The following is a 15,737-nucleotide window of genomic DNA, read 5'->3' as shown; positions in this document are numbered from 1 at the left end:
GCTTGGGCTTGGGCTTGGGCTTGGGCTTGGGCTTGCCCTTGCTGCTGCTGTTGAGGCTGCTGCTGTTTCGCTTGTTGATGCTGCTGGTGAAGCTGCTGGTGTTGTTGCCCAGGGCTACCAGCCGCTTGACTTGCCTGCTGCTGTTGCTGTTGGCGAAGCAGCGCGGCGTATTGATGAGGGCTTGTTGTAGCGGCGATACTAGCAGCAAGCCCGCCTTGGCCGTTTGCCGTACCAGCAGCAGAGTTCATAGCAGTGCGCTGAGCCATCATAAGACGTGTCAGGTGCTCTGTTGCCATTTGGCGAATCTGATCAGGGGGTAGTGTCGGATTCTTAGTACGAAACTGGGCCTCGAGTTGAACAAGCTGAGCGGCAATGCTAGGAGGGAGCTGTGCTTGTGGTCGTGGGGCTATTGAGCCAGCAGGACCAGCCGGCATATGAAGGCCATTGGCCTGTGGTGAGCCTAGAGTACCGGAGTTGAACTGTGCCATCATAGCCTGTGCGTTATTTATGAAGTTCTGCTGGTTCATTGCATTGACCCCGTTGATGCCGTTAACGCCATTTCGCATGTTCAAGGGGGGACTCTGCTGAGAACCGTTTGCCCCTTGGCCAGGGGTGCCAGGGCCGCCTTGAGCGTGCTGCATCTGTGCCAGGCGCTGCTGGTCAGAGATGCGCTGGGCACGCATCATCAAGTTGACGTCAGGCTGAGGATTTGGCATGGGCATGCGGTTATGTTGTCCTTGCATTGCCTGCAATTGGGCTTGTTGCGCACTCGTCATCTGATTAGGTGGAACGAGCCCGCCAGGCATTTGAGATGGAGCACCCCCCATGCCATTGGTAGCAGGAGATTGCATGGGCATTCTAGGACGAGCTTGGCCGGCGGCGGCGGCGGCAACAGCAAGCTGATTAGGTACATTCAGTCGGCCAACACCATTCATGCCATTGGCTGCTGCTACAACGGCAGCGGTAGCAGCAGCTTGAGCTGCATTTTGACCAACCTGCGCAGCTCCGGGAGTGCCAGCCATCTGAGCTGGACCTTGAGCCCTAGCTTGCAAAGCAGCCTGAGAGAAAGGATGTCAGCTTTGTACTTCTGTTCTAATGTGTAGGACTTACTCGTCTTTGAGCTTCTTGCCTTGACGCATACAACGCCATCTTTTCTGCCAGGGCTTGGTCTCGCTCATGTCGCATGATGCTATAATCTCTCGGTGTCTTGATGGGGCGTTGTGATCCAGGATCATTGACCTTTTTATTGGCTGCATTCTGCGAAGCTGTGTGCTGTTGCTTCTGGGCAGCTGTCTCCCGTTTCTTCGCCAGTTTACGCATTGCGTCAAGAAGTGTGAGGTGCTTCTGATTCCGTCGTCTCTCAACTCTGACGGGAGTTGACGGAGGGCGTCTCCGTCCAGGAGTAACTGCGCCATTGGCTGGGTTAATCTGCTGTGCCACGAGCTGGTTTTGCTGTGCAATGAAATTCTGGGCCGCGGTGATACGTCCCGTGTAAGCTTTAAAATATTGAGTCTTGGACATATCAGCTGGAAGTCCTTCTAGAGAAATCCATCTCTCGAAACATTCCCACGGGGACCGTCTCTCAGCACCCGAAGTAAAGCGAGATTTGGGTGCCAACATGCTGGCAATAAGGGACCAGTTGTAAGAGTATTCCCGGACAAGATTTCTAAGTTCATCATCCTCGTTGATTGTCCACTGAGAGGGGCTTCTGCTTTCGAAGAAGCTCTGTAACGGCATCGGGTATTCAGAAGGTGGTCGGAACTGATGGCCAACATAGAGGCGATCACGAATGTGCTTCATCTCGGGGTTGAATAGGGCCACCTCATCGGTAGCTGGTGGTAGAGGAAGGCTGGGTGAAGGATCACTGCTGACAAAAGCAGGCTCCCCCTCGTCATCCGAATCCTCGTTCTGGTAATCATATCGGCTGCGCTTCCTTGGGGGGCCATCTGAAACCAACTTCATGTGCCCTTCAACATACTTGCTCAGTGGTAGAGCGGGCCGTCGCCAATGAGCATCAGGATCCCACTCAGGGCCTGTAAGGTCAAATTTGGGAACCTGGAGAGGCTTTCCAAACATGGGTAGCTCCTCCAGAAGTTGGTCTGCAGCAGCTGTTCGACGAAGTCCAAAGATAACGTCGTCATCTTGCAGAGAGAAGATGGCGGACGGTGCTATCGTCTCAGGAAAATCCTCAGTTAAGTCATCCAGATTGTCGATAGACTCGACATCTCCGCTTGAGATGAGATCAGGTGTGAGTTGATTTTCGCCCTCAACATCAGCCATCGAAACGTCAGGGGCAGGCTGTGTCTTCGGAGGTATCACAACAGAAACCTGCATCAGTTTTCGCTCTTCAGGGGTAGACTCATGCCATTCTGCGCAAGCATATGCAAGGTTTTTTGCAACAGCCCTTTTCCATTTGCGTTCTTCTCGGAAATCAGTTCGCATCCATTTCATTTCTTGGAGCATGACATCCCAGTGTGACGGGGGGCGTGTTGGCTCAGGGCAGCGCTTGGGTTGTCGTAGAGACCATTTGTCATGCTGCTGCAGGTGGTAAACCCGGCGCAGAACTTTACAAGCCTGGTGGTCCTGAATGGCAAGATTGGCATCGGGGGTAGTCACGGTCTTGTTGGCAGTGTACAAGATCTTTTCTATGGGCTGCATCCAGGAGGAGCTGCCAGCGAATCCCTGGACGAAGAGGGGAGTGTAGTAGTCCTCGGTCGGTATGATAGGATCACGCTGACTGGCCACTATCGACCGTTCATCTGCTTTCTTGGGTTGCTTTCCGAAAACAACAGTCGAAGGTTGGCTTCGTGACCTCTGCCTTTGATGAACAGAGATATGGCGATGTCTTAAGCTTGGAGATTTGGGTGTCGAAGTTAAGGGGGTTAATTGATTGTCCAGGGTTTTGTTGGTCGAAGTAGGCTCTAAAGATGGGGTTTGTCGAGGAGTTTCACCGACGATCTCGCTAACGGACTTTGGGCGCATGGCCCCCGAGGAAACTCTGGTAACGGCGCGCTCAACCTTTGGGGGGGATTCTTTGGGTGCCGACTCCACAGGTACAGTGGCAACATCAGAAATGGCGGCTGGCTTCGGTGTTGACGGGGCTTTCTCGGTAGCCTGTGTACTCCCATCTGATTTGACCTCTTGACTCTGACTTTGAGCTTCGACGGTTGCTTTGGGCTCAGGGATATCCACATCCATCTGCTCAGGGGGCTCCTCTTGACTGTCTGGAATCTCTTTAATGCCTGGCACTTCATCCGACTTCTCGAACGCGTTGACTCGTGCTATATCAATATCAGATTTAGCCTGAGCGCTGTCTTCTTTGACTTGTTCGTTAGCATTAGGTGCAGTCGGTTGAACAACGACATCATTGGCACCCGACATATCAACATCTTCCGAAACTGGCGTTGAAGTTACGGGTTTTGTTTGGTGACTAGCACTCGCTGCTGTTGCCGCTACCTCCGCCGCAACACTCGATCGTATAGATTCCTGCAGCAACTGAGCTTCAGCAGAGTCAGGGGGTGCTTCCAGCACTCGGTTTTGTATGTCTTGGTTCAAAGTAGCCTCAACATCATCACTTGATTCTTTCTCATCATCGTCTTTCTCATGGATCCCCTGGTCTACCTCATCTTCGGTCGGTTTCTCTTCAGCTGGCTCCGCAAACTGTGGTCCCTCGTGCTCCGGGCTTGTGTCCGTCGAAGCATCGTCGTGAACCGCGGGCGTAGTTGCGCTTTGTGCAGTTGAACCAGGTGAAGACAAGGCATCAGGCGCACGAGCGGGATCTGTGGGTGGCTTGACTGTCAACGCGGCACCTCTAGCATCAGATGAAGTACTGGGCCCTCGACTTGTTTTCTCCGTCGTTGATGCACCTGGCCCAATATTTTCTCCCTTTGTCCCCGATTCAAAAGTAACTTGAGGCTGACGTGGCGCAGGCAGGTCTGAGACCTCTGAGGCATTGGGTGTTTCCTCCACCTTCGATTTTAGATTTGCATGGATACCAGTAGCGATTTGGGTAATAGGACTGGTCGTCGAGGTCGGGTCTACAATCGCATCCTCAGGTAGGGGTACAGGTTGGCTTGTAGGTGTAGGGAGAGAGTTCGCTTTGTCGGTTGTAGCGGGATCTGTCGAAGGCGGAGGACTCGGCGTTCGTTTTGGAGGTGCATCGCCAACTTTGGGAGGTGAGTATGTTCCATTAGATTGTTCTTTGTCCTGCACATTCGCAGTCACAGGTTTGCTCGCATCCTCGAGTATCCGTTTCGGCGTGGGCTCGGGGGCAATGAATATGGCTTTTGCAAGAGACTTTTCCAAGAGTTCGAGCGAGATCGTTGGTCTCGCTGGGATGCTGGCTTCGTTGAACGTCTTGCCTCTGTATCCATGTTAGTACATTATATATATTGGCAGGCCGACACGCGCGCAAATCAATTTGGAAAAACGCGCAATAATATCGCAGGACGTACTGGATAATATCGTTGGCTTGCAAGAACTGCCATTCCGCTGGTGTTGTGGTCGGCGCGTCGGGGTTGGTCAGGACTGGGTGTGGGAGACCCTCGGACTGTGTCGCAACTGCGAACAGCTCGCGCAGCTTGCGCTTCCGCGACGTCACAATTGAACTGAGGCAAGTTAGCAGCCCGAAAAATATATCTTGACGATCGGAAAAATCGGCTCTTTCGTCTGAGCCCGTACTGACCTGCACTCATTGCGCTTTGTTTGAAGCAGCCTTGATAGATCGGCGGCTCCGACCTCAGTCATAGCATCGACGGCCGCGACATCCGTTTTTGGACGAAACGGACGTTGCAAGATAATATTCTTGAGCGCCTGAGATGAATACAGGTGTTCTATAGGATGAAAGACGCTGTTGTTGATTATTTTTGGGGTGTCGTTGTTGAAGGCGACGTCGCTGGAGGGCGTCAAAATTTCTGTCTCTGGGGAGACGATAACTGGGCGGTTTGTTGGTGGTTTACAGCTCAATGCGCTGAAAGCAGTGGAGCCTAGTTCGACCTTGTGTGCACGGGGGGGGGCGCTGGGCGCTGTAGGCTGGGGAAAGTGTCAGGGAGGGGAGGGGGGGATGTTGGTTAATGGCCCGGCTTAGGGGGGGCAATCAAATACCTAGGCGTCAGCGAATAGTGGGTGTCGAGCAAGTGGTGGGTGGGAGAAGGGAAGAGCAAGGTTTAGGATAAGGCCAAGATTAGAAAGAGGAGAGACAATTTGTTATCCCAGAAAATAAACCATGATTCGTGATCAACTGATAAAGCTAATAACAGATTTCCTTACGCTTGCGGCGCCAATACGCTAGTGTGCATAACGCTACCTTAGTGAACAGAAAGGGGGAATAGAATGGTAATGCACCCTTGTACATGTGCAGTACCAACCCAACCCAACCCAATTCAATTACGAGTATGCAGTTGAATCTAGCAGAAACCAAAGAGAGTGAGTGACGAGTCCTATACGTAACGTAACAAACTTACTGGATGTTCTTTTTTATCATGTCTATAGCAGTCATTTCATATAAATAAAATCCAAGTATAATAAATGGAAGCGCAAACCTAGAGCCTGTTCTTCTCTTATGATCATGATCACTCCGGGCTGAAATCTTCTTCTTCTTCTTCTTCTTCTTCTTCCTCCTCCTCCTCCTCCTCCTCCTCTCCTCCTAAATTCAGCCACTGGTCTTGGACTTGAAATAAATGGCAGCTATCCGACAAGTTCCGGAGGGGGAGGTCCTGGAAAGTCTCATAATACGGCACTTTATTTGCAATATGTAACATCATAGTTAGTACCTTGGTGAAAGCAGAAAACTTGAACATTAGAGATGTATCAATTTAAAAGCAAAAGACATTTCCTCATATGCAGGATATCACTCGCCTAGAAATATCTAATTCTCAATGACAATTATCTGTGATGTTTCCTGTTGGATGGGGTTATTTTATACATTGGTACAAATGATACACATGGTACAGAGGAAATGCAGAATTGTTAGTACAGGCTACGGCTGGAGGTGTATTGAACTGAGGTGCCTTGGGTGCTAGGAGGTAGGGAGGGGGAAAAAACTCAGGACTCAATCGCAAGAAACAAAAAGACTCAGGCAACTTAGCATACCTAAGGCTAGGGTGCCTTTTGCTGAGTTTATTCTGATACCCAATGTCAAGGTACCTTTTGCTGTTTTCTTCGGTTCTCTCCGAGGGATCAAGCACCGCCACAAATACGGCGCGCCACAGAGCAGATGGTGCCTGTGAGCTGACGTCTTCCAAAAATAATTCCATCTCTCCAAATGAACTAACACAGTTTCAAATCAAATTATCCGCCAAAATGTCCGACCAGAGCAAACCTCCGGCTCCGCGCATAGCAATCAAGTTCGGCGCTACGTCGAGCAATAACAACTCGAAGAAACCATCAAACCCAAATCCATCCTCATCGCTAGGGAAGCGACCACGACCTCACGCTTTGGGGGGCGCTTCCGACTCTGAGGATGATGATTATGAGCATCGAGGACGGCATGAGAAGATCACAGGCTTTGGAGTAGACGGAGCGGAGACGGAGCGTAAGACCAAAGACCCGAGGACGGAAAAGAAGGAATATGTTGTGGCTCGACAACCAAATCACGACTGGAGATCAGAGGCCAAAGCCCAGAGGAAGAGCAAGAGTTCGCTACCCGAGGAGGCGAGAGCTCAGCAAAACAATACAACCATCGAGACGGACCCTGCGGATCAGGACAAGGGAATCAAATGGGGTCTGACGGTTCAGGAAAAGACTGAGAACGCCAACAAGGATGTTGGATCAGAGTCTAAGGAGAAGCCCGTCTCCAATGATGACAACCAGAAAAAGCTACCGCCCAAACGAACAGCGGATGACGAAGCATTGGACGCTCTGCTAGGCAACAAGGAGGAGGACAAAAAGATCATCCTTCTAACCGAAGAGGACGTCCGCCGTCACGACATCCAAGGGGCAGGGGAGACCACGCTTGATGAGTATGAAGCCATGCCAGTGGAAGAATTCGGCGCAGCTCTTCTCCGCGGTATGGGTTGGGACGGGAAAACTCTCGATACAGTCAAGGAAGTCAAGCGACGTCCGAACCGACTCGGCCTTGGTGGTACGGAGCTCAAGGGGGAAGAGGACCTCGGCGGATGGAATCAGAGCGGAAAGAAGAACAGACGACCGCGCTTGGACGAGTATCGCCGAGAGGAGAGTAAACGAAAGGAGGGTCGCTCCCATGAGGACAGTTACAAGCGCGAGCGTGAACGCGAGAGGGATCGAGACAGCAGGCATGGACATCGTGACCGTGACCGTGACCGTGACCGTGATCGTGATCGAGACCGCGACCATGACCGTGATCGGAACAGGAACTACGACCGGCATCGGAGTCATCGAGACTATGATCGACGACGGTAAATCAAACAGTCGCGACTTCGCTATGAAGCCTTAAAACCGGCTTACCAACACGACACAATAATACCTCTGTCATCTGGGAAACGGGTCAATTCTTTCCAGAGATGCATTTTTACGTAGACCAAAAGTGATCACAACGCAGAAGAAAACAAGAAGAAGGACAAGAAGAAGGACAAAGGAGATACTCAGACATTGCACAAACATGTAAGAATGACGCTTTAATCACGAAATTATACAGTTCAATAACTAAGCTTACAGTGTGACTATAGTCTAAAACTGGATCCTTGGGTATATGATATGCGTTCAAAGACCACAGCAACCCAACGCCATGCACTTCCCCATGAGCAAATGATACTACCTTGCTGGCACGGTCAGTCTATCCATCTCAGCATTTCCTTCTTCTCCCCCGCCTGTCTTTGTGCTCTCCTCGGCATCAGCCAGCGATGTGAGGCGTTTTTCCTCCCTCGATTTCTTTGTCAAATTAAACGATCTCCGAATCGACATACTTCGGTTTCGCTCGGATTTTCCTCCATCACGACCTCGGTCTCGATCTGGGTCTACCACATCCTCTAAGGCCTTTCCCTGTTTGAGCGCTTCCAGAGATCTCTTGGCAACATCCACGTCTTCGAAAATGACATCCGTGTCGAGGAGAACTCGATCGATCTGCCCCGCTATGCCTCTTTGCTTCTCCAAATCCTGGATCTTCTCTCTCAACTCATCCATTATATGCCATCCCTCCATAACTTCCTTTTCTAACTGCTTTCGCTGGTCTTCTGGGAGCGCCATATACTCCCTCTGCCCATGGACAATCCGAGCCCGGCGGATGTATTTCTGGGGCGTCTTGGACCGCTCAGCCTGCTTCACAACGCCTTTGAGTGTGTATCCAATTGGGCCAACAATAGCAGAGAGGTTTTTGAGGACCAAGCCCGTCAATCCCATACCTGTACCCTTGACGAATCCAATTGGTCCATTTTCTTTTGCTCCACGGACCGGCAGGCGAACTACTCCAGTGAAGCCATCGTAGACTCCATACGCAAACTCATGCCGGGCCGCCCGGAGGCCAGAATGGAAGCCTGTCACTCGAATGGGACGACGTACTGTATTGTCGCCGTAGAGTCGAGGAGCATTGTGAAAGCCTTGGGCGAGTGCCATCGAGAGATCCACGGGCGCCTTTGCGATCGCAGTAGCTGTTCTTTCCACACCGCTCGCTATGTCGCCCACATACTGACCTCCGGTGTCCCCAACTGTCGTCTCAGTGTGCAAGGAGGCAGCATCCACTGGGTCATCAGAGTCAGCCGGGTTGTGTCGTGTTATGGTGTTGCCCGACTTCTTAGATTTCCTAGCATTCCTCTGATTCTTCTTCTTGCTGTTTGATCTTGTTCTTTTTGCCCAGTGGTAAGGAACGCTTGCAACGCCGTGAAATGCTTCACCGACTGTGCTAGCAATGGATCCGGCAATTCCTGTGACAGGTTCGCCGGGGCCTTCAAAGTCATTCCATTCCACATGCCTGAGAAGTCTCAGGCGCTTCCAGGTCAACAGACCGTTGTCCACTAGGATGTCGGCAGCCAAAGCACCCAATTTAATATTGGTGTTTTTCAACTCCCAAACGGCCGTGTGATCTTTGAGAAGTGAACATCGCAAGAGACTCGGGCTCCTTAGGTCCAGCTGTCTGTGAAACTCTTTGACGGCATTAACAGCGCCATCACCCTCCTCTGCGATTCGTTTGGCGATTGCTCCAGCAGCATCCCTTGCCTTTTCAGTAAGGCAAAATTCGATGCCTTCAGCAAGCTTTTCGGCATCCAGGTGTTTGTATGGCACTGGCTCCGGTCCAACATTTGCGTTGCTCACCATCTTACCCCAAAAGTTTTGGTCACCGAAGAAGGGAACGATCATTGTAGGCTTGCCACATTTGAGCGCAATGGCTGTTGTTCCGGCGCCTCCGTGAATGACGCATGCTTTGACTCTCGGGAAAAGCCAGTCATGAGGGGTGTTGTCAAGCATGAAGATATTCTCTGGAACATCGTCGCCACCAAGTCCACCCCAGCCCTTAGATACCAAGGCACGAACTCCAGCCAACTCGACAGCTTCGAAGATCATTTGTGTGAATTTGTCTGCATCATCAACAACAATCGATCCAAAACCAATGTAAATTGGAGTTTCCCCAGCTGCTAGAAATTCCTCCAGTTCCTTCGGTGGCTCAAAGGTTGAGGCTAAGTCAAGAAATACGAAGCCAGCCACATCAACCTCGCTTCCCCAGTCTTGTGGTTTCGGGACAAGACCCGGTGACCACAAGTATGTGAATGGCACATGCAGGCGATATGTTGCGCCTGGAGCCCAGAGGGTCGAGACAGGATCTAGAGCCAAAGTCTTGACACGAAATTCGTTGACCAGATCTCCCAGACCTTGCCATACCATCATCTCGACGAGGGGGTAAGATATGAAGTTTGTATATCCAGGATCCACATTAGAATTCTTGATGCTTGCCAAGGGGTGAGGAAAAGCTTGTGTAGGTGTGTAAGGAAAGGTAAACATCAAATGAACTGGAATACCAAGTGCTTCTGCACAGTGAATGTGGGCAAAGCTTGGGGGGTTGGCAATAATGACGTCCGCGACAAAGGGATCTTTTTCGCCCATCATCTTTAAGTTCTGGCGGTCCGATTCGTCATCTGTGGCATTGATGCATGCTCGCCAGAAACCATCAAACATGGTGGCCATTGCAGCTCGCCGTCTCCCAATATCTCCGGCCTTGACTGTCTCAAGTGTTGGGATCAGACCTGGATTCTTGACCATAAAAGCCATGAGCTCTGATGGATCACCCCCCACAGAGAAGAACTCCAGACCGGAATCTTTTTCGACAAATTCGCGAAACGCTGGATGCGTAGCAATGCGTACTCGGTGTCCATAATCCTCTTTCAAAACCTTGCCTATCTTCAAGAAGGGTTGGGCATCTCCTCGTGAGCCAATAACCATGATCACAATGTTTAAGCGTGCTTGAGGTCTGGGATCCGCAACAGCTGTCGAAGAAGATGACCGGCGTGGACTTTCGGGAATTTTGAGAGTTGACACCTTGTCCGCCCGTTCGGCCTTTGCGGGAGCGACCTTATTGACAGCTGCACCCAAAGCCTTAGTCAAGTATCCAGTGCCTGCAGTCTCGTTGACCGTGATGCGCAAACGACCATCCTTTTTGACCTTGCCGGATGTTTGGTAGTTCTGATTACCAATGTTGAAATGGCCGTATTTATTCTTATCCTGGCTCGCCTTCCCGCTTGCTTTCTCGCCTGCTTTCTTCTTGGGCTCACTATGATGAGATTCCTGCTGGCTGGTCTGCAGCTCATCCTCACCAGCCGATGCTACCGAGCTATCACTTGAGTTGAGCCTTGGATCCTCTGGTGCTTCCCAGATCGCCTTGTTCAAATATGAGGTGCCAGCTCTGGCTGGGCCAGGACGAAAGTAGGAACGGTGGTGATGATCGCGCCGTGGTTGCTCAGTCTGCCAGGACTTGGTCGGTCTTGGTCGACTCTTTTGGGCTGGTGACTTCTTGGGTGAGACTGAATCATCGGCCGATGACAGATGTGCAGGCTCTGACTTGACAGGTGTTTGCTTAACGCCGCCGCCAGGGTCGCTGTTGTCCTTTGGGCTTCGCGGCGACAACGGACTTTCGGGGGATTGTGTTGGGGGCGGGATAGGAGCAGGGTAGGCGACATCCCCATGAGCATCTGTGATTAGTGTTGTGGATGGTTGTCCATCGTCATTGTTGTGGTGTTGCTCTGATACTTCAAGTTTGAGCTTGTTGAGGTCTTCTTGTTGAGAATCCATGGCACTGTATGAGCATTTCCTTTCGCTTTCCAAATGTTTTGCAGTGTATTTATTGAGTTGTGCCAGAAGGAAAGTTGCTTGGTAAGAAACAATTGAACGGTATATCGCGAAGTCTGCTGTGACGAACTGGCGTCGTTGTTGTGTCACAGAAACTAGAGTAGTGCGTCGTTGGCGTTATGTTAGTTAGTTGCTACTGGAGTAATCGTGAATAGCAGCCCATGATTTACAAGCATGTAGAGTAGAAAGGGTGAGAGAAATGAAGAATCTGTGATCAGGGCCAAGGCAACCCGAAGTGTCATGAACAAATTTCCGAGCCGTCCCGTTCCATGAGGGAGGCGTCACGAGGTGACCTTATGGGCCTCTTTGATGTCCAATGTCAATGCTCTGTTCCCAAATTCTGGTTGAGAAAGATACAATGATGTCACTTGCCGTGTTATCCACAGCGGAACCCCTTGGCGTTCGGCGGTTTTAGCTGCTTTTGCTCCGCAAGACTAAGGCTAAAATAATTGATGGGGTCACACAAGGTCTCATTCAGAACAAGGAACAGGCGAACAATCGTCGATGATGCACCGCTAATTTAGTCCCCTCGGGACAGATGCCGCGTTTCAAGCTTCAAAAGGGCTGCATTTATGCTTATGCATTGCATCGCATCAAATCGTATCGTCAAGTAGGCGCCTACAAGATACTATAGGTCGGCACCTGGGTACGGTAATAGGTAGCAGGTCTTGTCTACGTGCTCTGGCACCAACCAGGTATAAATGCCTGCCAGCCAGCCTACTAACCTTAGTTGTGTAGCTCTAGCGAGTCAATGAGTTACACATCTCGATCTGGGCGTAAAGTAACCAATGTTGTAAGTTAAACTTTCCGGTTCTAATAAACTCAACCAGTAGTGGCATGTTCACGTAACCAATAACCTGACCAGCGATTGGTCATCGTCATCCGACTACCTAGTACAGTTTCTCAGCAATAATTGAGCAGGAGGGGGAACAAGTGCATTTTGCCCATCGAGGTGATTGTTGTCTGTCGTGGCCATAGCTGCGCGAACACAGTCACAGTAAACTGTAGGTACCTAGCGACAGAATTGCAGTTCCTAACTCAGGTAGTAGCAACACGGGATAGAAACAAGGCTAATTTCCTTGTGCTTCGTTTGCCTGAGTCGTTGCTTGGCTTAGACGGAGTGTATGCTCCGGGCAGCGTAGGCTATCTTGCACTACTCTATAACATCATTTCTGAACCCGGAATATCTTGTAAGACCTCGTGGAACTGACCTGGAGAGAACAGGTGATGTTTATTTCACTATACTAACATACTTATATTCATCTGAGTTCGTGTCGATTGAGTTTTTTGAGTCATAAACTCGAAGAGACCAGCCTTGACGAACATATTGAGGCTGGTCATAGCAAAGCAAAGTGCATAATGTAAACAATGACATATTTACATTTCTTAACCGGAAAACACTGCATACATCCTCATGTACTACGTATTTACAAATGCCGTACTCCAATAGACCCCACCTCAGCTACAACGCCGCTATAACCCATAGTCATCAAGCTCTACTGCAAGGGGATACGCTCGAGGGTATCTGTCAAGATGCCTAGCTGCATCGAAACCTCGTCGTCTTGCCCTTGTCCATCAACCTCCTTCTTATCTATTGCCTCTCTCAGGCGCTTGGCAGCTGCCAGTAAGGGGCCTGCGTATCGATGATCAACTGCCGCGGCCATTCCAGCAGGAACCAAGTGCTTGAAATCTTGACCACCAAATAAGAACAGAGCGAAGTTGGCAACCTGAAGGTGAAAGGGTGCGAACTGGACCCAAAACTCCCACAAGGCCTCCAAGTCTGTCTCAACGAGGGACTCAAGATCCTCAAAGAGGGTATACTGAAGTGTGTCCAGGCAGTCCGGATCGGCAAAGCGGCCCGTTGAGCCAGCCTTGCGGGCGGCAATGATCTCTTCGCGGAGCCATGTCACTGCACATGCTTTCAGTGACGAAAACATGCAGTTTTCCAACAAGTCCTCCAAAATACCCAATCTGTCTTCCTCGTGGGGATCTTCGTGGAGGATGTGACCCGCCAGCACAGTCGCTGCATTCCGTACCCGCAATGATGGATGGAAGACGGAAATAAGCGTAAGTAAATGATGGTACGACATGAAGGTTACGTCCTTATCGTCGGTCCCTTTAGGTCCAATAATGCGCTTCTGGTCGTGGAGCCACAGTGCAATGACTAACAAGGCCTCGACTGTTCCAGGGTTGCTCTCTATCTGCGTCTGAGGGTCATCTCCGAGGAATCGTTTGAGCAGATTGTGATGCTCAGGAAATATGTAAGCGTCGGGTTGTTCGTAGTCGGCATCAAAGATGTCTGATGCAAACATGCGATAAGCAGTCAAGCAAAGAAACCCACCAGTTGAGAGTTTGATGCCCTCAGGATTTTTGGGATCAGGCTCGACTTCAAGTGGATTCACAGAAAAGGGTGACTGCAAGGCCTTCTTGACCTCAGCTGACGGTAGCTTCGCTAGACCCAGATCACGAGCTACAGACTGAAAGAACGTTAGTGCCAAGATCTCTCCATTGGGAATTGCTACTTACAACCAACTGTCCTACCAAAGCATCTTTGGCTTGGAGCTCATCGACCTGCTTGAAAGCTTGCAACATAGTAGGTTTCCCTGGCACGATCCTCTCCGGGTTGTAATACTCCAAGTGCCGTGCCGCCCACTCAAGCCTATTTGAGTTGACATATGCTTCGAGGATACTCGTAACAAATGACTGTAAGAGGCGCGATACTAGTTCAGCCTCACCCTCGGCGGCCTGACCTGCATCTGCCTCAGGATCGGGTGCGCTCTTGGAGATGTCGCTGTCTTGAAATGGTGTTTCAAGCTTGGTGCTGGACTGGCGAGTGGGCAGCGGTGGTCGCTTTCTGCCAGAAAGAGACCGCGCGAGATCAATAACTGCGGCTGTAGTCTCGGCACCCTGGGGGTTGTATGCCCGATAAACTGTCTGCAGTGTCGTATGTAGGAATCGTGATGGCGCCTTGACCTGCAGTCTTCTATGGAGGATGCCCAGCATGCCCACCAGAGTAATGAAATTTGCGCTCGCAGAGGCATCGCCGGCCTCAGAAAATTCGGCCTTGGAGTCAAGCACTTCAAGCACCTTGATAATGACCTCGCGGGGGTTCCCAAGGCGAGCAACGGTCTCGAGACAACCTTGGCTACCATGGATGGAGATCAGCATCTCCACGAGATCCCAACCAATATCGCGCGTAAGCTCAGCATCTTCGAGAATCTCCTCTAAAGTTGGAAGAACTTCGGGGGATAGATTCGTTTCGACTATGGTGAGGTATGTCAAGGCGTCTGTGGCGGGGGGCCGAGTCTCCTTGAGTCTTGTAATAGCTTCGTCGACGGACACCATGATGCTGAATGAATAACAACTGTGCTGTGTTCTTTCCCGATAATACTATACAGTGATCGATCGTATTCGTCTTGTGTATTGACCAGTTCGATTGAAACGGTCCGGGAGGTTTGACAAGCTATACCTAGGTAGTCACTGAGGGGTCGATTGTTCGGCTCGTGACAGGTCTAGCGTGGTGAAGACAGCACAAGAAGTGAATGATGTTGGGGTCGCAAGAAAGATTGAGAAAAGCAAGTCAATGAGAGAAATAACCGAAAGGGGTAAACCTCCCCGGATCGATCTGCAGCTTCTTTGTGATCTCGTTGAGATGAGATTGATGAAGGAACACAAAATGAAAGCCAAACATGCGATGAGGGGTGACGAGGAGCCTTTAGTGGAGACCCTTCCCACTTAGCGCGGGACACTTTCGTCATCACGCTTTTAGACATGAGCTTGTTTTCCACTCAATTTGGAGGCTCAAGACAGCAACGCCACTAGGTACTTACCTACACACTCTGATTCAAGTGTGTATAAATGAGGCCCTGGTTTTTGACGGTCATGTCTAGACTGATGGACTTCTGAGAACATCCAACTGAGCTTCTGCCTACCCAGATAGTCTCTTTGTGACCTGGCTAAGTAAGCCAATACCAGTAATACATATTACCTACCTACAAAACGAGGCGCTTGATGTGCTACAGGGGTCAATCTTTGATCCTTCCATCGCCAAGCCTTCACCAGCTCACCGTAACTACCTTACTAAAGTTCCATGTCGGCATCGTTCGTTAGTGTCTAACTTACCCTCTGTAAGGTAGCTTTGATATGAATTGGTGGTAATCAATAAACATGGCGAAGCAACATTCTAGTAAAGCAATCCATGATATTAGCTAACATGTCAATTAAGGGATAACCTAAAGGGTTATAAATATACTTTGCAAATACCTTACACAGCAGCCCCCTGACCTTTTCGTTTTCGCTTGAGCGCCCCTCAAACCCATCCTCAGACCCCCAACCAGCACTAAACACCAGACCCAGACCCAGATGCAATCATACATATTCATACAACCAAATAGACGTCTCCGCGTGAGTAACTATAATACATCGCCAACTAAAGTGTACAGAAGAAATATACAACTACGCTCTCCTGAGTTGCCTCAAGGGCGTGG

General features: G+C 50.4%; 4 protein-coding genes across 4 annotated transcripts; 1 reads left to right on the top strand and 3 right to left on the bottom strand.

Annotated features, from left to right (window-relative positions):
* FSUBG_5108 (chromatin modification VID21) lies at positions 1 to 5,798 on the bottom strand (the record flags this gene model as incomplete). The annotated part of the gene is made up of 7 exons (XM_036683169.1): positions 1 to 1,058; positions 1,111 to 4,363; positions 4,455 to 4,607; positions 4,685 to 5,031; positions 5,463 to 5,484; positions 5,575 to 5,714; positions 5,772 to 5,798. Coding segments are annotated over 7 exons (5,000 nt in total), but the record flags the coding sequence as incomplete, so codon positions are not given.
* Positions 5,799 to 6,300: 502 nt separating this feature from the next.
* Positions 6,301 to 7,380, top strand: FSUBG_5107 (pre-mRNA-splicing factor SPP2; the record flags this gene model as incomplete). Its single annotated transcript, XM_036683168.1, has 1 exon — positions 6,301 to 7,380. The coding sequence occupies one exon, from the start codon at positions 6,301 to 6,303 to the stop codon at positions 7,378 to 7,380; it is 1,080 nt and encodes a 359-aa protein (XP_036539414.1).
* A 351-nt stretch (positions 7,381 to 7,731) lies between these two features.
* On the bottom strand, positions 7,732 to 11,193 carry FSUBG_5106 (sterol 3-beta-glucosyltransferase; the record flags this gene model as incomplete). The annotated part of the gene is made up of 1 exon (XM_036683167.1): positions 7,732 to 11,193. The coding sequence occupies one exon, from the start codon at positions 11,191 to 11,193 to the stop codon at positions 7,732 to 7,734; it is 3,462 nt and encodes a 1,153-aa protein (XP_036539413.1).
* Positions 11,194 to 12,746: 1,553 nt separating this feature from the next.
* On the bottom strand, positions 12,747 to 14,595 carry FSUBG_5105 (uncharacterized protein; the record flags this gene model as incomplete). Its single annotated transcript, XM_036683166.1, has 2 exons — positions 12,747 to 13,727; positions 13,777 to 14,595. The coding sequence occupies 2 exons, from the start codon at positions 14,593 to 14,595 to the stop codon at positions 12,747 to 12,749; spliced, it is 1,800 nt and encodes a 599-aa protein (XP_036539412.1).
* Positions 14,596 to 15,737: the final 1,142 nt, after the last annotated feature.

The sequence above is a fragment of the Fusarium subglutinans genome (assembly GCF_013396075.1).
Source record: "Fusarium subglutinans strain NRRL 66333 chromosome Unknown NRRL66333_c0000047, whole genome shotgun sequence".
NCBI lineage: Eukaryota > Fungi > Ascomycota > Sordariomycetes > Hypocreales > Nectriaceae > Fusarium > Fusarium subglutinans.
The sequence above is the reverse complement of the archived record's forward strand: the minus strand, read 5'-3'. Positions and strand labels throughout refer to the sequence as shown.